Source organism: Bos indicus, chromosome X, assembly GCF_029378745.1.
Source record: "Bos indicus isolate NIAB-ARS_2022 breed Sahiwal x Tharparkar chromosome X, NIAB-ARS_B.indTharparkar_mat_pri_1.0, whole genome shotgun sequence".
Taxonomy (NCBI): Eukaryota; Metazoa; Chordata; class Mammalia; order Artiodactyla; family Bovidae; genus Bos; species Bos indicus.
In genome coordinates this window covers 104704795-104730823 of record NC_091789.1, presented here as the reverse complement: position 1 = coordinate 104730823, position 26029 = coordinate 104704795, and the positions used below count along the sequence as shown (strand labels likewise).

General features: G+C 39.7%; 1 protein-coding gene across 1 annotated transcript in view; it reads right to left on the bottom strand.

Moving 5' to 3' along the window:
- The window catches only part of LOC139181557 (Y-box-binding protein 1-like), a 29534-nt gene extending 4046 nt beyond the window's left edge, over positions 1 to 25488 (bottom strand). The window contains exons 1-2 of the mRNA XM_070785065.1: positions 25312 to 25488; positions 19984 to 20067 (exon numbers count right to left, since the gene is read on the bottom strand). Coding sequence (XP_070641166.1) covers positions 19984 to 20067; positions 25312 to 25488 — 261 coding nt within the window. The remainder of the gene's footprint in view (positions 1 to 19983; positions 20068 to 25311) is intronic.
- Positions 25489 to 26029: the final 541 nt, after the last annotated feature.

Below are 26029 nucleotides of genomic sequence, written 5' to 3'. Positions count from 1 at the left end.
CTTTCATGCTAGTGGATAGCTCCTCAGCCCTCAAATCATGGCTTAAATGTTACCTCATCAGATAGGTTTTCTGTTTTCTCTTATTTCACCATTTAAGTAGGTTTATTCTCCTGTTGCTCTGTCTTGATGTGTCATGTAAATTTCCTTCATGGTACACTTTGTTCTAGGGTTTCCCAGGTGGCTCTGTAGTAAAGAATCCACCTGACAGTTCAGAAGATGTAAGAGACACGGGTTCAATCCTAGGGGTAGAAAGATCTCCTGGAGTAGGAAATGGCAATCCACTCCAGTATTCTTGCCTGGAAAATTCCAGATAAAAAGGATCCTGGTGGGCTACAGTCCATGGGGTTTCAAAGAGTCAGATACAAATGAGTATGCATACATGTTGATTTGCAGGACAGAAGTAAATGAGATATAGGCCAGAAAAAAAAAAATAGAAAAATCAGTGAAACAGTTTTGGTTTCTCAAAAAAATAAATAAAATTGACAAACTCTAAGCTAGATTGACTAATAAAAGAGATGATGCAAATAGCATCAGAAATGAAAGAAGAAACAATACAATTGATAATGCATATATACAAAGGATCATAGTAGACTAAGATTAACAATGCATGCATGCTTCATCGCTCAGTTGTGTCTAACTTTTGCAATACCAGGGACTGCAGCCCGCTAGGCTCTTCTGTCCATGCAGATTCTCCAGGCATGAATACTGGAGTGGGTTGCCATGCCCTCCTCCAGGGTATCTTCCAAATCCAGTGTTTGAGCCTAGATTTCCTGCATTGCAGGTGGACTCTTTACTGTCTGAGCCATCAGAGAAGCCCAGGAATACTGGATTAGGTAGCCTGTCCCTTCTTCAAGGTATCTTCCATATCCAGGAACTGGACAAATCTGAGTCTACTGCATTGCTGGCAGATTCGTATAGTGTTACAAAAATAAAACCTACCAAGTCTGGAATCATGAAGAAAGAGATCATTTGAATAGATTTAAATCTAATAAGGAGATTGGGTTCATAATGAAATTTCCATACCCACCCTTACACATACACACAAAAGACCAGGACTAGGTGGCTTCATTAGTGAATCCTACCAAACATTTAGTAGAATTAGAAAATTCTACTCAACAAAAATTAATGATAACCATTCTGAAAATTGAAGACAAGAGAATTCTATCAAAATTGTAGTGAGGTCAACCTTACTTTGACACAATAGTGGTTGAGACCAATACAAGAAAAAAAAAGTTACACACCTATATCCCTAAGAAATGTACATGCAGAAATTCTCAAAAACATTGGCAAATGAAATTCCAAAGCACATTCAAAGGCTCTACATTGAGGTCATATGAGATACACCCCTGAGATTCAAGGATGGTTCATCATACCAGTCTCAATAAATGCTATATACTGCATTGACAGAATGAAAGATAGAAACCATAGCATCACTTCAACAGATGCAGAAGGAAAACCATCTGTTAAAAATCTATATCCTTTCATAGTAATATCTCTCTACCAACTAAATATAGAAGGAATTAACCTAGACATGAAAAAGGACATATATGTCAACTACACATCCAACACCATACTCAGTGATTCAAATCTAAAAGTTTTCCTCTAAGATCAGAACAAGAAAATGGTGCCCTCCTCACCACTTCTCTTCAATATAGTATCTGAAGTCCTACCCAGAGTATGCAAGCAAGAAAAATAAATAAATTGGATAGGAAGAAATAAAATTGCCTCTGTTTGTAAATGACATGAGAATCTATATAGAAAACCCTGAAGACTAGGTCAAAAATATCCCAACTAACATATCAATTCAATATGTTGCAGAATTCAAAATCAACTTGGAATAATAAGTCACATTCTAATCAGCCCAAAACCTCCGCAGTTTTGAGGTAGCATTGAAACATATATATTACCATATGGGAAATAGATGACCAGCCCAATTTTGATGCATGAAGAAAGGCACTCAATGCCGGTGCACTGGGACAACCCAGAGGGATGGGATGGGGAGGGAGGTTCAGGACACCCTTGGCTGATTCATGTCAATGTATGGCAAAAACCACCACAAAACTGTAAACTAATTAGTCTCCAATTAAAATAAATTAATTAATTTAAAAATAACCTTACAATATATGAGATATGGGATGATGAGGACTTTGAGTGGACTTGTGCATCAAAGTAAGAGAAGAAAAGTTGAGTGTTGACAAACTGTATTCAAACTAATAAAGCTATTCTGAAGCAAAAGGAAAAAAAATTCTGATAAATTTTGGACTCTACAGTTTTACCTTTTCCAGAATATCGTATAATTGGCGTCATGCAGTTTATAACTTTTTCTAGACTCCCTGCTGTTACTTAATAACATTCATTCAGGTTTCATCCATTTTTTTGTGTGTGATTTGATAGCTCATTTCTTTTTATTCTTAAATAATATTCTGTTATATTGATGTACCATAGTTTCTTTATCCATTCAGCTGTTAAAGGACATTGTGGTGGTTTACAATTTGTGTGTGTGTGAGAGAGAAAGATTTAAGCTGTTATATACTGCATGTTCATGCTTTCTTGTGGTCATTAGCCTTTAAATCATTTGATGGACTATCTAGGAGCATAATTGCTAGATCATATGGTATGAAAATGCTTAGCTAGGTAAGAAATTTCTTCCAGAGTGACTGTATCATTTTACATTCCCCATAACATGGATGTGACTTTCTGTTGTTCCTCATCTGACCAGCAACTGGTTTTGTTAGGTTTTTGTACTTGGCCATTCCAATAAGTATGTAGTGGTATCTCATTGATTTCACCAGTCTACTTTAAAAAGTCATCTTATTTCCACACTTCCATTGGAGCATTTTCATTGTGTTTTATTACTATGCATTCCTCAGGTGTTTTATCTTTAATCTAATGTTTAAATACATCTTCTGCTCAGCAAAACTTCTGCTACTATTTATACCATCAGTTATTACTTACCTAAATTAGTCCTCTAATAATTTTTTCATGAAAGACTCATCACTCCAGATCATGTATTTTGGAAAATATTTTTAATCGAACAACACTGATCACATTTTATTTTCCTGACTATTGCTTTGCCCACTAATATTTAGTGTCTCTTCACCAAAGTTTAAGTTCAGAAAACCATCTCTCTTTTTTTATGATTTTCTTATATACATACTAGATGTTAATCAAATCTGTAGTAGTACCAGTTGCAGTTGTACATTTATTCTGAAGTTTTACTTACAAGCATATATTTATTTTTTCAGAATCTTGAGTTTATTTTGTGTCTCCTTTATATGATTTTGAAAAACTAAATGCTCATTATTCAACTATTTTTATAGTCTGTGCCTCTTCTCTACTGAGATTCAAATGAATCCACTTATATAATGTCAGAAAGAGGGAACAAGCATAAAATACATCGATATAGTTACTGAAGGAAATGTATTTTAAAAAGAATAGTAACTAAATTATTTGCTATTTGTCAGGAAAATTAATTTTCTCTTAGCGTATTTAGTAATTATGAATGTGCAAAGTAATGTTTAAAATTCTCCAAGCCAGTCTTCAGCAATACATGAACTGTGAACTTCCAGATGTTCAATCTGGTTTTAGAAAAGGCAGAGGAACCAGAGATCAAGTTGCCAACATCCTATGGATCATCGAACAAGCAAGAGAGTTCCAGAGAAACATCTATTTCTGCTTTATTGACTATGACAAAGCCTTTGACTGTGTAGATCACAGTAAACTGTAGAAAATTCTGAAAGAGATGGGAATACCAGACCACCTGATCTGCCTCTTCAGAAACCTGTATGCAGGTCAGGAAGTACCAGTTATAACTGGACACGGAACAACAACAGACTGGTTCCAAAAAGGAAAAGGGGGTGTGTCAAGGCTGTATATTGTCACCCTGCTTATTTAACTTATATGCAGAGTACATTATGAGAAACACTGGGCTGGAAGAAGCACAAGCTGGAATCAAGATTGCCAGGAGAAATATCAATAACCTCAGATATGCAGATGACACCACCCTTATGGCAGAAAGTGAAGAAGAACTAAAGAGCCTCTTGATGAAAGTGAAAGAGGAGAGTGAAAAAGTTGGCTTAAAGCTCAACATTCAGAAAATGAAGATCATGGCATCTGGTCCCATCACTTCATGGGAAATAGATGGGGAAACAGTGGAAACAGTGTCAGACTTTATTTTGGGGGGCTGCAAAATCAATGCAGCTGGTGACTGCAGCCATGAAATTAAAAGATGCTTACTCCTTGGAAGGAAAGTTATGACCAACCTAGACAGCATATTGAAAAGCAGAGACATTATTTTGTCAACAAAGGTCCATCTAGTCAAGGCTATGGTTTTTCCAGTGGTCATATATGGATGTGAGAGTTGGACTATAAAGAAAACTGAGCACTGAAGAATTGATGCTTTTGAACTGTGGTGTTGGAGAAGACTCTTAAGAGTCCCTTGGATGGCAAGGAGATCCAACCAGTCCATTCTAAAGGAGATCCTGGGTGATGAACATCCTGAGTATTCATTGGTGGGACTGATGTTGAAGCTGAAGCTCCAATACTTTGGCCACCTGATGTGAAGAGCTGCCTCATTTGAGAAGACCGCTGGATCATAGAAAAAGCAAGAGAGTTCCAGAAAAGCATCTATTTCTGCTTGATTGACTATGCCAAAGCCTTTGACTGTGTGGATCACAATAAACTGTGGAAAATTCTGAAAGAGATGGGAATACCAGACCACCTGATCTGCCTCTTGAGAAATTTGTATGCAGGTCAGGAAGAAATTTGTATGCAGGTCAGGAAGCAACAGTTAGAACTGGACATGGAACAACAGACTGGTTCCAAATAGGAAAAGGAGTTCCTCAAGGCTGTATATTGTCACCCTGTTTATTTAACTTATATGCAGAGTACATCATGAGAAACGCTGGACTGGAAGAAACACAAGCTGGAATCAAGATTGCCAGGAGAAATATCAATAACTTCAGATATGCAGATGACACGACCCTTATGGCAGAAAGTGAAGACGAACTCAAAAGCCTCTTGATGAAAGTGAAAGTGGAGAGTGAAAAAGTTGGCTTAAAGCTCAACATTCAGAAAACGAAGATCATGGCATCCGGTCCCACCACTTCATGGGAAATAGATGGGGAAACAGTGGAAACAGTGTCAGACTTTATTTTTCTGGGCTCCCAAATCACTGCAGATGGTGACTGCAGCCATGAAATTAAAAGACGCTTACTCCTTGGAAGGAAAGTTATGACCAACCTAGATAGCATATTCAGAGGCAGAGACATTACTTTGCCTACAAAGGTCCGTCTAGTCAAGGCTATGGTTTTTCCAGTAGTCATGTATGTATGTGAGAGTTGGACTGTGAAGAAAGCTGAGCGACGAAGAATTGATACTTTTGAACTGTGGTGTTGGAGAAGCCTCTTGAGGGTCCCTTGGACTGCAAGGAGATCCAGCCAGTCCATTCTGAAGGAGATCAGCCCTGGGATTTCTTTGGAATGAATGATGCTGAAGCTGAAACTCCAGTACTTTGGCCACCTCATGTGAAGAGTTGACTCATTGGAAAGGACTCTGATGCTAGGACGGATTGGGGGCGGAAGGTGAAGGGGACGACAGAGGATGAGATGGCTGGATGGCATCACTGACTCGATGGACGTGAGTCTCAGTGAACTCCGGGAGTTGGTGATGGACAGGGAGGCCTGGCGTGCTTCGATTCATGGGGTCGCAAAGAGTCGGGCACTACTGAGCGACTGATCTGATCTGATCTGATCTGATGCTGGGAAAGATTGAGGGCAGGAGGGGAAGGGGACGACAGAGGATGAGATGGTTGGATGGCATCACTGACTCGATGGACGTGGGTTTGGGTGAACTCTGGGAGTTAGTGATGGACAGGGAGGCCAGTCATGCTGTGATTCATGGGATCGCAAAGAGTTGGACAGGACTGACTGATGAAACTGAACTGAACTGAATGTGCAAATGCTCTTGCATATAGTCAACAAACAAAGAAGATGAATTAGCAAGAGCCTCAATCGAACATGGGTTTATAGAAAATCTAATGTTTGGTTTTAAATAGTTTAACTCAGAGTCTTGTTATAGTTCAGTTATCAAGATTCTTGTTTTTCTGTTGGTAAAGAGAATGTGACAGTTCTCTTGGGAGGAACACTATTTTAATCAACATAGTCCAGTGTTTTAGATTCTCAAGAGTAAAGAAATTTCACACTAGTCACTTGTTTTTAAGTGTCTGGTACTGTGCCTAATCAATATTTTTCGAATTAATATGTTATAATTAGCAAAATGATAGCATTCTGTTTAATTCCAACACTGATTTAAAGTGACTTGATAAAATATATATGAGATTAAATATGTTTGGGATTGAAATGTATACACTGTAATATATTAAAATGGATAACCAACAAAGACCTACTGTCTACCACAGGTCATTCTACTGAATACTGTGTAATGACCTACATGGGAATGGAAATACAAATACAAGTACAAAAATTTGTATTCTTGAAAAAGAATACAAATATGTGCAATTGCATCATGGACTGTAGCCTACCAGGCTCCTCTGTCCATGGGATTTTCCAGGCAATAGTACTGGAGTGGATTGCCATTTCCTTCTCCAGGGGATCTTCCTGACCTAGGGATCGAACCCAGGTCTCCCACATTGTAGACAGACACTTAACCATCTGAGCCACCAGAGAAGTCCTAACATTGCTGTACACCAGACACTAACACAACATTGCTATCTAATTATACTCAAATATAAAAGAAAAAAATAAAATAAAATAAACTTTAAAGGAAGACAAAAATAGCAATAAGCTAAAAAAAAACTTTACAATGAGGCAGAATATTATTTTACTTCACAGTATAATAGCTTTATCAATATAAATATTAGTCATTATTTGAAATTGAAGGAAATTAACTCAGCATTGCTCTTTCACATGAAGGCATATGAATGCATAACAGATACAGACAGAAACATATATTGCCATCTATGTAAATCATTCATCTCCTTTTATGTTGTTCCATTATAATAGAATCAGTGCTTATTATCTCTCTATTTATATACTGGAATAATTATCTTTCTTACATTAGATATTTGTTAAGCACCTACTATGTATCAGAGTGTTTAAGGCATTGGAGTTATAGCATTAAACAAACAAACAAAAAAATAAATCCTTGTCCTCATTGAATTTGTATTTTACTCCCAAGTTAGATAGAGATAAACAATAAGCAAATAAGCCAAATCTTCACTGAGGGGTATGGAGAAAAACCTGGCAGAAATAAAGAACTCAATTAACTAAAGATACATGAACTCAGATAAGAACATTTATTCTATGTTTTAAATTTGTTTCAATAATATAGGAGACCTGAAATGCCATGGAAGTGGAAGTGACCATTGAAAAAGTCATGCCCTGAACTATATCTTCGTATTAGTCAAGGCATTGTGTAAAGTAGACATGGTGAGTTTTTAGCTACATCCTCAAAATGTACATTCTTTTAAGTATTTTACAAACAAGCTTCTTTTTTAAAGTTGAAGTACTGTTCATGAGGTCGCAAGAGTCAGACATTACTCAATGTATAAGAAGAGGACATATTTGATTTACAAAGTTGTTTTTTGTTTTCGTTAAGTTTCACTTTTTATATGCAATCATAACCATGTTATTGAAGACAGATTTCTTTTGTGGTGATGGCTATCACTTGATAGAATCTTAATAAGTTTCAGTTTAGAAAAAAAGGACTTGCATGAGATGCATGTGGTCTTAAGGCTTTTGCACAGTTCTTATTGGATGTTTTAAGTTATAGAAAAATAACATTGAATTTTTGTAAATGACAATGTATCTTATTCAGGAATAGCTCTGGAACTTCACAAAAGATGCCTATTTTCCCACTGTAAATTTTTCATGCCAAAAAGCTCATATCATTAGTCATTTCTCTGGATTATATCCTTGTAATTCTTACCTAATCCTAGCCTATGAATTTGGTAATTTTTTAGTAGAAAATAAGATCCTAAGGGAATAAGACAACAAGAAAATGCTGGGGCATGAAATAGTTTTGAATATAGGTATAGGCCTCAGATTCAAGATGTTCCATAGTATATCAAATAAGCTAGTATACCATACTAGTTTTGGAAGCGCAAGCCTTGTGTACTTTTTTTTAAATATAAATTTATTTATTTTAATTGGAGGTTAGTTACTTTAAAATATTGTATTGGTATTGCCATACATCAACATGAATCCACCACGGGTGTACACATGTTCCCCATCCTGAACCCCCCCTCTCTCCTCCCTCCCCGTACCATCCCTCTGGGTCATCTCAGTTCACCAACCCCAGTGAAATAAGCCAGAAAGAAAAACACCAATACAGTATACTAACGCATATATATGGAATTTATTTTTTTAATTTTATTTTATTTTTAAACTTTACATAATTGTATTAGTTTTGCCAAATATCAAAATGAATCCGCCACCAGTATACATGTGTTCCCCATCCTGAACCCTCCTCCCTCCTCCCTCCCCATACCATCCCTCTGGGTCATCCCAGTGCTCTAGCCCCAAGCATCCAGTATCTTGCATTGAACCTGGACTGGCATCTCATTTCATACATGATATTTTACATGTTTCAATGCCATTCTCCCAAATCTTCCCACCCTCTCCCTCTCCCATAGAGTCCATAAGACTGTTCTATAAAAGATGGTAATGATAAGCCTTGTGTACTTTTTAAGCTTTTCCAGTGATTACTCATTTATTGCTATGCAGTTAAGTTGAAAGTGTTAGTCACTCAGTCAATTGTGTCTGACTCTTTCTGACAATATGGATTTTAGCCCACCAGACTCCTCTGTCAATGGAATTCTGCAAACAAGAATACTGGAGTGTGTTGCCGTTTCTTTCTCCAGGGGATCTTCCCAACCCAGTGATCAAACTTGGCACTCCTGCATTGCAGGCAGACTCTTTATGGACTGAACCACCAGGGAAGCCCTTGCTATGCATAAGAAATATTAAAATGAAAGATAAGGAAATCTTCATTTTTTTCAGTCTCCAAAATGTGAGACAACTCTAAAAAATGACCTTTAAAGACAAGCTCCATTATTTGCACTGAGACTTTTATTGAAGACCTACTCACTACAGCATTGTGTGATATAAACATTTGACTTATTGATAGTTTAGAGATTCATAAGTTGTGTTTATATAATCATCTGGTTAATATTTTACTACTTTGTTATTATGAAAAATTCAGAAGGACAAATTTGAAGCAAAATCATAAAAACATAAGAATACAGAGATGTCACAAAAGCCAGGAAAATGGTAGGTAACTACATGTTTGGAGGCTGAGTGGATCTTCAGACCATGGTATTTCCATTTTTCAGTTCACAACATGCATAGCACGCGGTTCTCATAAAAAATTTAAGGACTCCCTGCCATAAACTTAGAAGACCCTACCAGAATTGCCCCCAAAACGGCCTCTGCCGACCACGTGGCACCAAATCTACAGAGTTGGAACTTGCAAATTAGCCCTGGAACTCCTGACCCACTAGCTGTATAGGTTTATTAACCTTTAAGTAATGTGACCCTAAATTTTCTGAAATTGAATTTTTAATCACTTTTTAAAAATTTGTTTTGCATTGTGATAGATCTTTAAGGCATTCAATAGTTCCCAAATACTTGGTATATACACAGTGCCTTCAGCCATGGTCCCTCTCTTGGCCATCTGTCTTCTGCCATCTAGGGCTGCCCTAGCTCCTTACTTTGAACTCCCTCCCTTAGGCTCTCAGAGCAACTAAGGGATAGCAGGAGGAGTTCCCTAGGATCTTACTGTTAGACAAATGTGAGTGAGAATGAGCTTCATGGTTATATGATCAACTCAGTGACACAGGTCCTTGCTCTTGGATGCTTGGAAGGGCCTCAACCATGATTTAATGATCTGCTGTCAGCATCATGAAATTTTGAATCATTTTTAAAGCAGCAGCCCTATATTCTATTCTTACTGTATTCTGTTTATTATGTAGCCATTCCTGTGATCCCACATCATTTCTAATTATTCTGCTCAGGATGTACCATTAAAATCTTTTGAACATCACCCCTTGTTTTTAATATTGGTAAATCAATAATTAGAATCTTAGAAATCACTCACCACCCACCCATGAATCCAGTTATCTACGCTTCCTTCAGCCCAGTTCAACATTTATTGTGCACATAACCCATACTCCAGACACTGTGATAGTTATGGAAATAGCTATCCAGCCTGAGATGGTCAATTCCTTGAAGTGGAGAGAAGTGATATTTATTGAGTGTCTACTATGATTAACTTCTATGCTAGGTGCTTTATATAACACTATTTTAATAGCCTTTCTATCTTCTCTACATTCTGAGAGAGATGTGCACAAATTGTCCATCTTATAAATGAGGAAAATTTTAGGTTAAATAATACATTTGAAGTGTTAAAACTAGAATGGGAATTCATTATTTTCATGCTCAGAACAGTCCTGGGTTTATTCACTCTAAAAACAAGTTGTTTGAAAGAGCACCTCTAGAATTGTGGCATCATGGGAAGCTCCATGGTTCCCCTTTATCAGCAAAACATCAGTAACTAGTAAGTTTAAAAAAAGAAAAGAAAAATAATATTTACTATACATAGAAATTGCTCTAAAGTCTACAGCACATGAAAAAATGTTTTTATTTTAATTTAATTTTTTAGTTTGATTAATGCTGTTTGTTTGTTGTTATGCTGGGGCTTTCTGTACTTGCAATGACCAAGGTTACTCTTTGGTGAGGTGCTCATTCTTCTCATTGCTGTGGCTTCTTTTGTTGCAGAGCACTGGCTCTAGACCTGCAGACTTCAGTAGCTGCATTATGCAGGCTCTAGAGCAGAGGCTTAGTAGTTGTGGTGAACAGTGTTGGTTGCTCCCCAGCATATGGGATCTTCTTAAACTAGGACCAGGAATCACACCTGTGTCTCCTGCATTTGTAGGTGGTTTCCTATTCACGGCACCACCAGAGAATGCCCTAGGGAAACATTTATTCAAGAAAATCTAGTAAATCTTGGTAAGATAAGCTAGAGTCTATGGCATTTGAACCATGCCTTATTCCCCACCTCTCACCTTTCCCAGCTCAGTGCAACAGAAACTTTATTCCCTGGATATAGCTAATTACACAGGACTTGCCTTTTCCCCTCAGGTTTCAAGATATTGATTCATTATTCAAGACAATGATTCATTTCCAGAAGAGGTTAACTCCAACACACTTTATCCTTTCCAGTTCTATTGCAGAAGCTCTTCTAGGCAAGAGAGATCGAAGACTCGCTTCCTCTACCAGCTCACATCCATAGTACAGAAAGTCTATACCAGGCATGGTAAGCCGAGAATACTAGGCTTCAATAATCTTTTTTGCCAGGTTCCCTGTAGGGCAGAGATCCTTACTGGAAGAGACAAACCAAGAAGACCAGCAATGTCCCATCCCCTCCTGCCTACTAGCCTAGAATCTTGCTTGTATGGGAATGGCACTGCAAGAAAAAAATTTCCTGTCATATCTCTGGAGCAGTAGCACAGAGATTCTGCAGAAGTTGAGAGACAGGTCCTAAGAACAGAGCTGTGTGGCTCTCCTAAAATAAACTAACTTTATTTGGAATAGAGCCTGTGGAAGTTCAAGATTAAGGGTTCTGTAAAAAAAGTACAGGTTTTGCTTGTGAACAAAGGTAGCACAAAAAAGCAGAAGAGGAGCTAGAGATGTATAGGAATAACATTTATATATGTCATTGTCACTGCTGCTGTCCAGTAACCCAGTCATGTCTGATTCTTTGTGACCCCATAGACTGCAGCACGCCAGGCTTCCCTGTCCCTCACCATCTCCTGGAGTTTTTCCAAGTTCATGTCCATTGCATCAGTGATGCCATGCACCCATCTCATCCTCTGATGCCCTTGTCTCTTTTTGCCCTCAGTCTTTCCCAGCAGAATGTACTTTTTCCAATGAGTCAGTGGTTTGCATCAAATGACCAAAATACTGGCGCTTCAGCTTCAGTTCTTCCAACAAGTATATAAAGTCCATCTCCATTAAGATGAACTGATTTGATCTCCTTGCAGTCCAAGGGAATTTCAAGTCTTGTCCAGCACCACAGTTCAAGGTGTCAATTCTATGGTGCTTTGTCACTTTAAGGTCCACCTCTCACAATCTTACATGACCACCTGGATGTCCATAGCCTTGACTATATGGACCTTTATCAGCAGAGTAATATCTTTGATTTTCAACACACTGTCTAGGTTTGTCATAACTTTCCTACCAAAAGGTAGTTATCTTGTGATTTCATGGGTGCCATCAATATCTGCAGTGATCCTAGAGCCCAAGAAAAGGAAATATGTCTCTAATGCCATGTTTTCCCACTCTATTTGCTATGAAGCAATGGGGCCAGAGGCCATATCTTTTTTTTTTTTTAATTTGTTTTTTTTTGTTTGTTTGTTTGTTTTTAATTTTATTTTATTTTTAAACTTTACAATATTGTATTGTTTTAAGCCAGTTCTTTCATTCTCCTCCTTCAACCTCATTAAGAGGATCTTTAATTCCTCTTTGCTTCTGCCATTAGAATGGTGCCATCTGCATATCTGTCATGGTTGATGTTTCTCCTGTCTATATTGATTCCAGCTTGTAAATCATCCAGCTCGACATTTCTCATGACGTGTTCAGCATACAGGTTAATCAAACAGGGTGACTGCAGACAGTAGTTGTACACCTTTCTCAACCTTAAACTGATCTTTTGTTCCATAAAGGGTTCTATCTGTTGCTTCTCAACCCACAAACAGGTTTCTCAGAGGGTATGTAAAATAGTCTGGTATCCCCATCTCTTTAAGAGCTTTCCACAGTTTGTTACGATCCACACAGTTGAAGTCTTTAGCATAGTCAATGAAACAGAAGTAGATGCTTTTTTGTAATGCCCTTGCTTTATCTATGATCCAACAAAAGTTGTCAATTTAATCTCTGGTGCCTCTTCCTTTTCTAAACCCAGCTTGCACAACTGGAAGTTCTTCATTCACATAATGGTGAAGTCTGGCATGTAAGTTCTTGCCTGGAGAACCCCAGGGACAGGGAAGCCTGGTGGGCTGCCGTCTATGGGGTCACACTAAGTTGGACATGACTGAAGCGACTTAGCTGCAGCAGCAGCATGTAAGTGTTTAAGCATGACCTTACTAGCATGTGAGATGAGTGAAATTGTCTGATGGTTAGCCGATATTTTAGTACTACCTTTCTTGGGAACTGGGCTGAGGATTGACCTTTTCCAGTCCTATGGCCACTGCTGGGTCTTCCAGATTTACTGACATATTGAATGCAACAGCATAATGGCATCATCCTCTAGGGTTTTGAATAGTTCTACCAGTGTTGTATCACAACCCCTAGATTTATTAACAGCAGTGCTTCCTAAGGCCCTCTTGACTTCACACTCCAGAATGTCTTGCTCTGGGTGACTGACCTCACCGTGATAATAATCTGGTTCATTAGGATCTTTTCATACAATTCTTCCATGACTTCTTGATCTCTTAAGTGTCTACTAGGTCTCTATGTTTACTCTCCTTTATTGTGCCAATCTTTGGACGAAATGTTCCCATGATATTTCTAATTTTCCTGAAGACATCTGTAGTGTTTCCCTTCCTGATGTTTTCTTCTAGTTTTATACACTGTTCATTGAAGAAGGCCTTCTTATCTTTCCATGCTGTTCTTTTGAACTCTGTGTTTAGTTGACACCTTTCCCTTTCTCCCTTGCTTTTCTCTTCTCTTCTTTCTTCAGCTATTTGTAAAGCATCCTGAGATAACCACTTTGCTTCTTGCTTTACTTTTTCTTTGGGATTGCTTTGTTCACTGCCTCCAGTTCAATATTATGGGCCTCTGTCAATAATTCTGAAGGAGCATTGTTAACTAGATATAATTACTGAAATCCATTTGTTACCTCCACTGCATATTCATGGGGGATTTGATTTCAGTGGTACCTGGTGGGCCTAGTGGTTCTCCCCACTTTCTATAGTTCAAGCCTGAATTTCCCTATGAGAAGCTGATGATCTTAGCCACATTCAGCTCCACGTATTGTTTTTTTCTCACTATATACATCTACTCCATCTTCAGCTACAAAGGATGTAATCAATTTGATTTTGGTATTGACCATTCAGTGATGCCTACATGTAAGGCGTCTATCTCATCATCACTCTTCCCTGCTAATTCATTACCAAGCTATTCATCTCCATAGGCAATAGCTTTCTCCAAAACTCGAGTCTTTGAGTCAGGAGTTAGCATCTGCCTCAGGATATACATCATGTACTTCCAAGTAAGATCATAAAGCAGAGTAACACCCTTAGAGGCTCTAATATGTTTTTCTGAATCCTCCAATAGTCTCCCAGATCTTCCTTGATTCTTGTATTTCTTGGTAAGAAAAGGACTTATTAACTCTCATAAACTGATTATTTTTCCTGATGGATACTTCATCGAGAGGCAACAGCTCAATTGGCTGTTCTTCAGCATCTCTGTCTGCCATTAGCATATTATCCCAGGGATAGATTGGAGGAACCTTTTTTTCCTTATCTCTTTGTCTCCTGTCCCCATTCCATCCTGTTTTCACCCTTAGTTTTAGCTGTCTGTGCATCCCTTACTTCAATTATCTGATTTTTTATTGAAACCAGCATAGTCTTAAGTTGTATTGACACAGGAATTTGCATCTCTACTGAGACTGAGGCAGTTTGAATTTGAGTTTCTACCAAGACTGAGGCAATCCTCCCATGAGGGGTTCCATGACTTTCAGTTTGCTCAGTTGGAAGCCCCTGATATGGGAGCAAAGTAGAACAGGAGGGATCTGAAGGTTTCACACCCAAATCTATACCCTTAGGACATAAGTCTGGCATGTCTCACAGAGGGTAAAAAGGCAACATATATGCTACTTCTACCTATTTACCTTGTTTTCTACAGGACTGGTCTAATTGAAAGACAGTATTATAATTAAGAGACCCTCCAACCAGCCATTGTTCATCGTCCTCCAATGGATACTGTGGCTATGCAGTATCAATAGAAAGATCAGGCATGTGTTCTTTAAACTCTGGGGATCAAATCTATCTGAGGTTCCCAGGATGCAGCTCAAAAGAGTGAGGCTGGAGTTGTTAGCTACCATCTGTAAGAGAGAAAAAAACAGTGAACAGTGTCTTTTTTTCTACAGGAGGCATCCCTCCCTGCTCTAGATGAGGGTGGAGACAGGTCTTCCACATAAGCTTCCTTCCCTACTTGTAGGTAACCTGTCTCTTACTAACACAGGTGTCCCACTACCATCCCTCCCCATTCTACCATCAAGGCATGGTGGAGATGCACCAGGGGTAGACCTGGTGGCATCCCAGAATTATGCCCAGTTCCTCATCAATAACCCTTTGCCTTATTTTTGCTCCTCCTCTGATGCCACCCAGGGTGCAACAGCATAGCCTTCCAGAATGTCTCCCAAGCTAAGACCCCAGGATAAACATCCATCTCTTGCATGCCTGTGCACAGGCCTGAGGATATTTCTGACCACTGTAGAACCAGTAAATCATAAAACCATGAACATAAAGCCCAACATATCCCTTCTGAGTGTAACCAAACCAGTATATGTGATAGCAAAAGAGGTGATGAAGGGCTAGCCAGCTACAAAAAAGTGATTGTTGTCTTTGAGCTGTTAGTGTCAATCCTTCCAAAGCCACCAGAGAGCCTCCTCTGGTCCACCAAGAGCTAGTATTACCAAAGGAAGAGGCCCATTGCACTTCCAATCTGACCAGATCCTGGGATTCCCTATCTGTGTCCTCAAAAACCTCATGCTTAACAGCAGTGCTCCTATCCACATAGTTTGGAGGCACAGCCGTAATAAAGACTCACTTTCAGGTCACTAGCCTCTGAATCAGGCAGCTAAGAGAGGGCCTTCTAGCCTGAGAGATCTTCTGGGAGCTGTGGCTCCACCTAGCTACTGAATATGCTCTTGTCTGCAGTGTGTGATAAAATGATCAACATTGTGGATCACAAGTTTCTTGAAAGTCTTTGATCCAATATGTTTGGTTAGTTATTCTAATTCCTCAGGCAATTACAAAATGGTTAAAGAGACCAGGAAAAGCCAACCAAGAAAGGCATGGTTGGTCCACACGCTTTGCCCATTTCTGGCCACTCTCCTTGCAGGGATGTTGGGTGCCTCTTGGCATTGGCAGGTCAGTACAAACCCCCAACAAGGCTCTCCTTGGGCCTGCCTTCAGTCACTATGAGTCTCCATGAAACCACAGTGTAGGGCTCATCCCTCGCTTTGCCAGGGCACTTCTCTTTCATGCTGTTTTCACACACACAAGTACACTGGAGAGTTAGTAAAGTACAGAAGAAAACGTGTTTACCAGGAGAGCAAAGAGCTAGATCTCTAAGCATACTTACCTTGTCTTGAAGATCATGGACAATCCATAAAGATGAAAGGTTGATGCTGTGAGCCATGTGTTATGCCAGGATTTGTGATCTCCAGAGGAGAGGATTTCAATCTGGGATCAGAGACGAGCTTTGACTACTTAGAGCTTTCTCTGCAGCAAAGTTTTATTAAAGTATAATAGAGATAGGGGAAATTTCTGACATAGACCTAAGAAGGGGACAGAAAGAGTGCCTCCTTGCTAGTTTTTAGCAAGGTATTTTATGTCTCTTAGAAGCTATTAATGAAATAAGAGAGACACTCAAGGCTAAGGGAGTTTCAGCAGTCCCCTCTCCCACAATATGCACTTTTGAGATACGATTGCATGAGGTGTCTTATACCCCAGCCATAAAACAATTGACAGGAATATGGGTTTGTTGAGCCATTATCAGCCCAAGGTTTGAGAAAAGAAAAAAGTTAATCTTAGGCTAGACCATTTTAAAGAAAGGCAGATTCCAAAGCAGATAAGCAGTTTCATTAACATAGTTTAAGAAGAGCATTTTCATAAGAAAAACACATTGGTTATCTGAAGTCAGAACCAGGTGTCCTCAAGACAGAATTAAAAGAAGCCTCTTTTAATTTTGTTTAGAAAAGGAAAAAGAAAAACGTCTGCCATTTGCAGTTTATTTCCTCCTGCCACCTGGAAACCTCTGGCCTTCTTTCCTTTTACCCTCTCAATTCCTTTTAATAGTCCATGCAACACTCCTATTTTGGATTTTAAAAAGTCAAATGATAAGTGGAGACTAGTTCAAGATTTATGAAAAATAAATGAGGCTGTGCTTCCTTTACACCCCGTGGTGCCTAATGCTTATACTCTATTTTCTGAAATTTCTGAACAAGCCAAATATTTTTCAGTCATTGATTTTAGTCCTAACCATATCCAAAGAGATGAGGGCCATAGGCCCCGAGAGAAATAAGCCTATACTAAATCACCCCCTACATATGATTTTAAGACAATTGAGAAGATTTTGAGGCATCACAGCCTATTGCTGCACTTGGTTTCTGGGTGATGGGGAACTTGCCCATTCTTAATGTAAAGTTATAAATGAAATTCAATAAGCTCAAAATGACAAACTGGTTTAGTGTCAAGATACTCAAAAGGCTTTTAAGGCTCTTCAAACTGCTTTCTTGCAAGCCCCTGTTTTGAGCTTTCCCACAGTGTCAGAGTTTAATCTGTTTGTCATTGAACAAAGAGATATGACCTTGAGAGTTATGACACAACCCCGAAGACCTCACCAGCAGCCTATAGGGTACCTGAGTAGAGAATTAGATGTAGTGGCACATGGGTGGCCACATTGTCTAAAAATAATCACCGACTCGATGGACATGAGTTTGAGCAAACTTTAGGAGTTGGTGATGGACAGGGAAGCCTGGCGTGCTGCAGTCCATGGGGTCTCAAAGAGTCAGACACGACTGAGTGACTGAATGGAACTGAATTTCTGTTATTGCTTTACTAGTGCCTAAAGCCCTTAAGTTTACTAATGGGCAAAATCTTACTGTACTGACTTCTCATGATATAAGTGGAATCTTAAAGTTAACATTTAGATGACAGTCAGTTTCTTAAATATCAGTCATTGTTATATAACTCAAATTTCAGCTTTTCAACATACATTATGGAAACTCTAGGAATTGATTCTTGTTCCAGCCTCTGAGTCAAATAAGCCACTGTTTGAGTCAGGAAGAGAGGTCCTGATAAAGACATTGGGACCTGGGGAGCAATCTCTCAAGCCCCTCTGGGAAGGCCCTTACCAGGTTATTTTCTTCCCCCATAGCTTTCAAGGTACCAGGAATTAATTAGTGGGTGTACCAAAACTCGAGTTAAAAAGTGGCATCCTGACACCTCAGACTAAGCCATGTCATTTTTATGTCTTTATTCTCTATGCTTTTACTCTTCACTTTTCAGATGGGACTGATAATCTATATGGGCCTGCTTCTGCTCATTCCAGAAATTCTGAGTCTGCCATTTGACTGTCAAGCCAACGCCTTCCCATCCTGGGCTCATTCCTAAGCCACATTCCACAATTGGTCTAATTGCTGGTTGTATGGTGCCCTCCCCTCCTAATTAGTTGAAGGCTTCCGGTAGTGGGCATCTCCACTTAAGGGAAAGGACTTTCTCCAAGTCTGCGACTACCTTTCACAACAATCATATGTGATGCTTCTTCTTAATCTGATGACATATAACAATCCTAAAATAGACAGGTGTAACACTTTGTACCCTAACTATGGACATAATGTGACTTTTAACTTTGATTATACTTTGTTTAATGACTATTTTGTTTCACATACAAAGACAAATGGGTCTAGATCTGGTGATTTTTCACCTGATATTTATCAAATATGGGGTGAGGTCATATGGCTAACTCCTGAAAATGGACACCTAATGTCTAGTGCTATGCTGGGAACAAATAGAGCCATCCCCAGAAGTTAGCTGACAACTTAATTATAATGACTAGAACAAATTAGGGGTTTTGCCTCAAGAAATATGAAATTTAATCAGTCCTGTGTTTTGTAACCCCAGTTCAGGTCCTCCTTTTGCTTGGCAAGGCACTGATTAGGACTGCATCCCTCAGTCATGCTTGCTTGCTCCAAACAAGACCTACTGTATATGTGGCTGTTACCTATAGGTGTGGCTTCCCCTGGCTGGATAGGGAGTTGTACCCTGGGTCCAGCTTTTATTCATGGCTTCATATTTTCAGAGATTCCAAAGAAGCCTGCTAATTTGCCACACCTTTGAACTCTTTGGATAAGGCCTGCATTTCACTGGTATGATTATTTGGCTGCAACGTTCATCCCCTCTCTCAGAAATACAGATGTTATGCTACAAGTTGATGTCCTGACTAACTACTCAACAAGCCTTACAAGATTCTCAAAAAGGTATTTCAGCCCTTAAGTTAAGTTAAGTCACTTGCTCAGTTGTGTCCGACTCTTTGCAACCCCGTGGACTGTAGCCCAGGAGGCTCCTCCATCCATGGGATTTTCCAGGCAAGAATACTGGAGTGGGTTGCCATTTCCTTCTCCAGGGGATCTTCCTGACCCCGGGATCGAATCCAGGTCTCCCGCATTGCAGGCAGATGCTTTAACCTCTGAGCCACCAGCGAAGCCCATTTCAGCCCTTAATGCTGAGCAAATACAAATTAGAAAGGTGTGTTACAAACAGACTGGCCTTAGACATTGTAACAGCCAAACAAGGTGGAACTTGTGTCATTATTCATACTAAAGTGTGTACATATATACTAGATATGAGCATTAATGTTACACATTTTACTAAACACATGAACATGATAATTCAGGCTATGGATACTCCTAAAGCCTCAGTCACTTCACTTTAGGAGATGCTAACTAGTTCCCCGCGGTGGAAAATTAACTTATTGTAATAATTCTGATTGTTGTTTTTGCTGTTTACTCCCTGTATCTGTAACTGTGTAGCTAGATTTGTTTGTAGCCACATGAAACCTTTTAAGCTACAAATGGTTGTCCAAACTCCAACCAGCACCACAGCTTCCTCCAACCGCTACTTGGGGCCTCTGGATGAGAGACCCTCAACCTGAAGGTTAGGAGAATATGTTCCCTCACCAATTTAGGGATTATGCCCCTTATCAGCTCGGAAGCACTTATGGAATGAGAATGCCACCCATTTCCTGAGGCAACATAATTCTCCTAAAAGAAAAGGGGCAGTGGAATGAGAGGGTAACAGATAGGAAGGTCTGAGGACTCCAAGCAGCAGGAGAAAGTAAATTGCAAGTGGCAGACTTTTTCCCCCTCTTCTCTGTTGACAAAACCTGTTCTTTCCAAGACTAACCTTTTTTTTTTCTTTCTTTTTTTCTTTTTCCTTTTCTCAAACCTTGGGCTGATAATGGCTCAACAACCTGGTATTCACGTCAATTGTTTTATGGCCAGGAGATTAAACATCTTGCACCATCCTATCTCAAAAATGTATATTGTGGGAGAGGGGCCTGGTGAAACTCCCTCAGCCTTGAGGTGTTTCTCCTATCTGATTAGCAGCTCACTAACAGACCTAAAATTCAATGTTAAAAACTAGAAAGTGGGCACTCTTCTGTCCCCTTCTGATTTCTATGTCAGAACCTTTCCTTATCTCTATTATACTTTAATAAAACCAGTCTATACAAAAATTCCAACTAGTCAAGCCTCAATTCTGACAACAGATCAAAATCATCTCCTCCACAGGTCACAAATCCCAGCATAACACATGGCTCACAGCAGCTACCTTTCACTACCATGGTGATGGTGATGTCTCAAGGCAGTGGGTCCTAGGTGGGAATTGAGGTGGAGTACAGGGCAAATGCACTTCACCCTGGGCTCCTGTAATGACACCACAGTACCTGCTGGTTCATGGTGAAAAAGAGGCAGACTTGTACTAGTGAGGGGTCTTGAACAATGTCATGCTTGGTTCAGTGAACATGTGGAGAGGACACATTCCTCCTTGGTTGGGGAGATTCATAGCCCTTTAAGGACACACTCTCAGTTCAGTTCATTTTGCTCACTCAGTCGTGTCTGACTCCTTGTGACCCCCATGGACTACAGCAAATCAGGCCTCCCTGTCCATTGCCAAATTCCGGAGCCTACCCAAACTCATGTCCATTGAGTCAGTGATGCCATCCAACCATCTCATCCTCTGTCATCCTTTTCTCTTCCTGACCTCAATTTTTCCCAGCATCAGGGTCTTTTCAGATGAGTCAGTTCTCTGCATCAGGTGGCCAAGGTATTGGAGTTTCAGCCTCAACATCAGTTCTTCAAATGAATATTCAGGACTGATTTCCTTTAGGATGGACTGGTTGGATCTCCTTTCAGTACAAGGAACTCTCAAGAGTCTTCTCCAACACCACACTTCAAGAACATCAATTATTTGGTGCTCAGCTTTCTTTATAGTCTAACTCTCACATCCAAACATGACTACTGGAAAAACCATAGCCTTGATTAGACAAAGTAATGTTTATGCTTTTTAATATGCTGTCTAGGTTGGTCATAAGTTTTCTTCCAAGGAGTAAGCATCTTTTAATTTCATGGCTGCAGTCACCATCTGCAGTGATTTTGGAGGCCCCCAAAATAAAGTCTGTCACTGTTTCCACTGTTTCCCCATCTTGCCATAAAGTGATGGAAACAAAAACCATGATCTTAGTTTTCTGAATGTTGAGCTTTAAACCAACTTTTTCACTCTGCTCTTTCACTTTCATCAAGAGGCTCTTTAGTTCTTCACTTTCTGCCATAAGAGTAGTGTCATCTGCATATCGGAGGTTATTGATATTTCTTCTGGCAACCTTGATTACAGCTTGTGCTTCATCCAGCCCAGCATTCTCATGATGTACTCTGCATATAAGTTAAGTAAGCACATTGATAATATAAAGCCTTGACATATTCTTTTTCCTATTTGGAACCAGTCTATTGTTCCATGTCCAGTTCTAACTGTTGCTTCCTGACCTGCATACAGGTTTCTCAAGAGGCAGGTCAGATGGTCTGGTATTCCCATCTCTTTCAGAATTTTCCACAGTTTATTGTGATCCACACAGTCAAAGGCTTTGGTATAGTCAATAAAGCAGAAATAGATATTTTTTCTGGAACTCTCTTGCTTTTTTGATGATCCAGCAGATGTTGGCAACTTGATCTCTGGTTCCTCTGCCTTTTCTAAAGCCAGCTTGAACATCTGGAAGTTCACAGTTCATGTATTGCTGAAGCCTGCCTTGGAGAATTTTGAGCATTACTTCACTCACATTAGTGAAGTAATGTGAGATGAGTGCAATTATGTGGTAGTTTGAGCATTCTTTGGCATTGCCTTTCTTTGGGGTTGGAATGAAAACTGACCTTTTCCAATCCTGTGGCCACTGCTGAGTTTTCCAAAGTTGCTGGCATACTGAGTGCAGCACTTTCAAAAGCATCTCCTTTAAGGATTTGAAATAGTTCAATTGGAATTCCATCACCTCCACTAGCTTTGTTCGTCGTGAGCTTCCTAAGGCCCACTTGACTTTGCATTCCAGCATGTCTGGCTCTAAGTGAGTGATCACATCATCATGATTATCTAGGTTGTGAAGATCTTTTTTATGTAGTTCTTTTGTGTATTCTTGCCACCTCTTCTTAATATCTTCTGCTTCTGTTAGGTCCATACCATTTCTGTCCTTTATTCAGCCCATCTTTGCATGAAATGTTCCCTTGGTACCTCTAATTTTCTTGAAGAGATCTCAAGTCTTTCCCATTCTATTGTTTTCCTCTATTTCTTTGCACTGATCACTGAGGAAGGCTTTCTTTTCTCTCCTTGCAGAGTTCTTGCCAGGCTAGAAGAGGAAGTCTTTCTTCTTCCTGTTGGGCTCTAATTTAATTTCTGAGTGCTCTGCCTTCTGGACTCCCAATACTATTTCAATGGTAGTTTCTTTTTATTAATTTTTGCACTTCTCCCTTTTTATTGAGGTCTTTCTCTGAAAACATCACTGATCAAGAGTCAGATTTTCCAGTTTCAACTGCTTTCCTGCCCCTCCCCCAGTGCCAGTAAAGACCTTAGTTAGAGTGAAACTGCATAGTTTGGAAACATATTGAAGTCACATTAGAGTAAAAGCAGGGGTAAGAGGGAGAACTCTCAGGTATTTTTTTATCTAAAGTTCATGTTGTCAAGTTCATAGAGAGTCCTTCTAGAAGTATTTCTTCCAATGGAGGAAATCACCAGCTTGCAAGATATGTTGAAATATCATGGCACCTCTCTTTTTATCAATTGTTGGTCAAAGAGGCAGGAGCAAAGTGGCTTTCCTGTGACTACCTCAAAGGGCAAGAGTTTGTGAGTTCCAAAAGGGGTGGATCTGTCTTTCAGAAGGACCAATGGTGATGCTTTTGACCAACGTAATTGGAGGGCCTCTACAAATTTTGCCAACTGAGTCTTAACATCTGTCGTTAGTGCATTTGTCTTAACCAGAGGACTGAGAGGTGTAAACACCTGAAAGTATTGTAAAACTAGCCAAAGTAATTGACTACTAAAACGGCTGAAGAGGACTGAGAGGGGTAAACACAGGAAAGTATTGTAAAACTAGCCAAAGTAATTGACTACTAAAACGGCTGCCTCAATCATTATGAAGTTTGAGAAGAGTTTCCCAGATGGGATAAACTTTTCCAAAAGCACTTTAGCCACAGAAGAGGCAGTAACCTGTCTGCAAAGGAAGGCTTCAGTCCATTGTAAAAATACACTGACCATGACTAAAAAGTATGTACGAGGTGGAGGAAGTTGTAAGGATTCCTATTTCCAGTGCCTGAATGCTCCATTAAGCAGTTTAAAATGTCCAGGATGGGTACAGATGGTCTTCTCTGGGTTGTACTTTGGACAAGTGGGACAAGTGTATATTCATAGAAGATATACAGGCAATCCCCTGGAGGACAGCATGGCAATCCACTCCATTATTCTTGCCTGGAAATTCCATGGACTAAAGAGACTGCAAGGCTATAGACCATTGGGTGGTATAGAGTCAAATATGACTGAACACACATGCATGTTCATTTTCCGAACAGAAATAAATGAAATAGAGACTAGAAAAACAATAGTAAAATCAATGAAAGAAAATACACTCTTTCTCAATAAAATAAACAAAATTGACAAACTCTCAGCTAGGCTCACTAATAAAAGAAGAGAGTTGATACAAATAAATAAAATCAGAAATGAAAGAAGAAGCAATACAATTGATAATGCATAAATAAAATAGACCATAGTAGACTAAGACGAACAATGTGTGTGGTGTGCTAAGTCACTCAGTCATGTCCAAGTCTTTGAAATGCAATTGGGTGCCACCCATCAGGCTCCTCTGTCCATGGGTATTCTCCAGATAAGAATACTGGAATGGATTGCCATGCACTACTCCAGGGGATCTTCCCAATCCAGGAATCGAACCCAAGTCTCCCACATTGCAGGTGGATTCTTTACAAACTGAACTACCAGGCAAGTCCAATATGAATAATAAATGTCAACAAACTTAATAATCTAGTGAAAATCATATAGTGTTACAAATATAAAATCTACCAAGACTGGAATCATGAAGAAATGGAACATCTGAATAGATTTAAATCTAGTAAGGACATTGATTTCATAATGAATATTCCACACCCACCTTTGCACATACACATGAAAGCCTAGGACTAGGTGGCTTCATTAGTTAATTCTACTAAATGTTTAGTGGAATTAGTGAATTATACTCAACAAAAATTAAAGATAAATCTTCCTAAAAATTGAAGAGAAGAGAATTCTGCTAAAATCATCATGAGGCCAACCTTCCCCTGACACAATAGGTGATGATGCCAATACAAGAAAAGAAAAAATGTTACACACCAATATCCCAATAAGTGTACATGTAGATATTCTCAAAAATATTGGCAAACCAAATTCAACAGCACATTCAAAGAATGTACATTGAGATCATGTGAGATGCACCTGTGGGATGCATGTACAGATCTCAATGATAGCAATACACTGCACTGACAGAATAAAGAATAGAAATCATAGCATCATGTCAAAAGGTGCAGAAAGTCTGTTACTATTCTACATCTCAACCAATTAAGTATAGAAGGAATGAACCAAGACATGAAAATGGCCATAGATAACAGCTACACATCCAACACCATACTCACTGATGCAAATCTAAAAGCTTTTCCCCTAAGATCAGATCAAGAAAAGGGTAACCTCCTCACAATTTCTGTTCAATATAGTATTAAAAGTCCCATCTGGAGCAACTAGGCAAGAAAAATAAATAAATTGGGAAAGAAGAAGTAAAACTGCCTCTGTTTGTAGATGACATGAGAATCTGTATAGAAAATCCTGAAGACTAAGCTGGGAGGACCCCATGCCCGAGGGGCAGCGGCCAAGAGGAGCTACCCCGCATCTGAGGTCAGGGGCGGTGGCCGGGAGAAGCTATCCCCCACCCAAGGCCAGTGGCGGAGGCTGGGAGGAGCTACCCCACACCCAAGGAGCGGTGGCTGCATGGGCACAGGAGGGCCTAGAGGAGCTACTCCACGTTCAAGGTCAGGAGGGGCGGCGGTGAGGAGATACGCCCTCGTCCGAGGTAAGGAGCAGCGGCTGTGCTTTGCTGGAGCAGCCATGAAGAGATATCCCACGTCCAATATAAGAGGAACACAAGTAAGATGGTAGGTGTTGCAAGAGGGCATCAGAGGGCAGACACACTGAAACCATAATCACAGAAAACCATAGTCAATCTAATCACACTAGGACCATAGCCTTGTCTAACTCAATGAAACTAAGCCATGCCCTGTGGGGCCACTCAAGATGGGTCGGTCATGGTGGAGAGGTCTGACAGAATGTGGTCCACTGGAGAAGGGAATGGCAAACCACTTCAGTATTCTTGCCTTGAGAACCCCATGAACAGTATGGAAAGGCAAACTGATAGGATACTGAAAGAGGAACTCCCCAGGTCAGTAGGTGCCCAATATGCTACTGGAGATCAGTGGAGAAATAATTCCAGAAAGAATGAAGGGATGGAGCCAAAGCAAAAACAATACTCACTTGTGGATGTGACTGGTGATAGAAGCAAGGTCCGATGCTGTAAAGAGCAATATTGCATAGGAACCTGGAATGTCAGGTCCATGAATCAAGGCAAATTGGAAGTGGTCAAACAGGAGATGG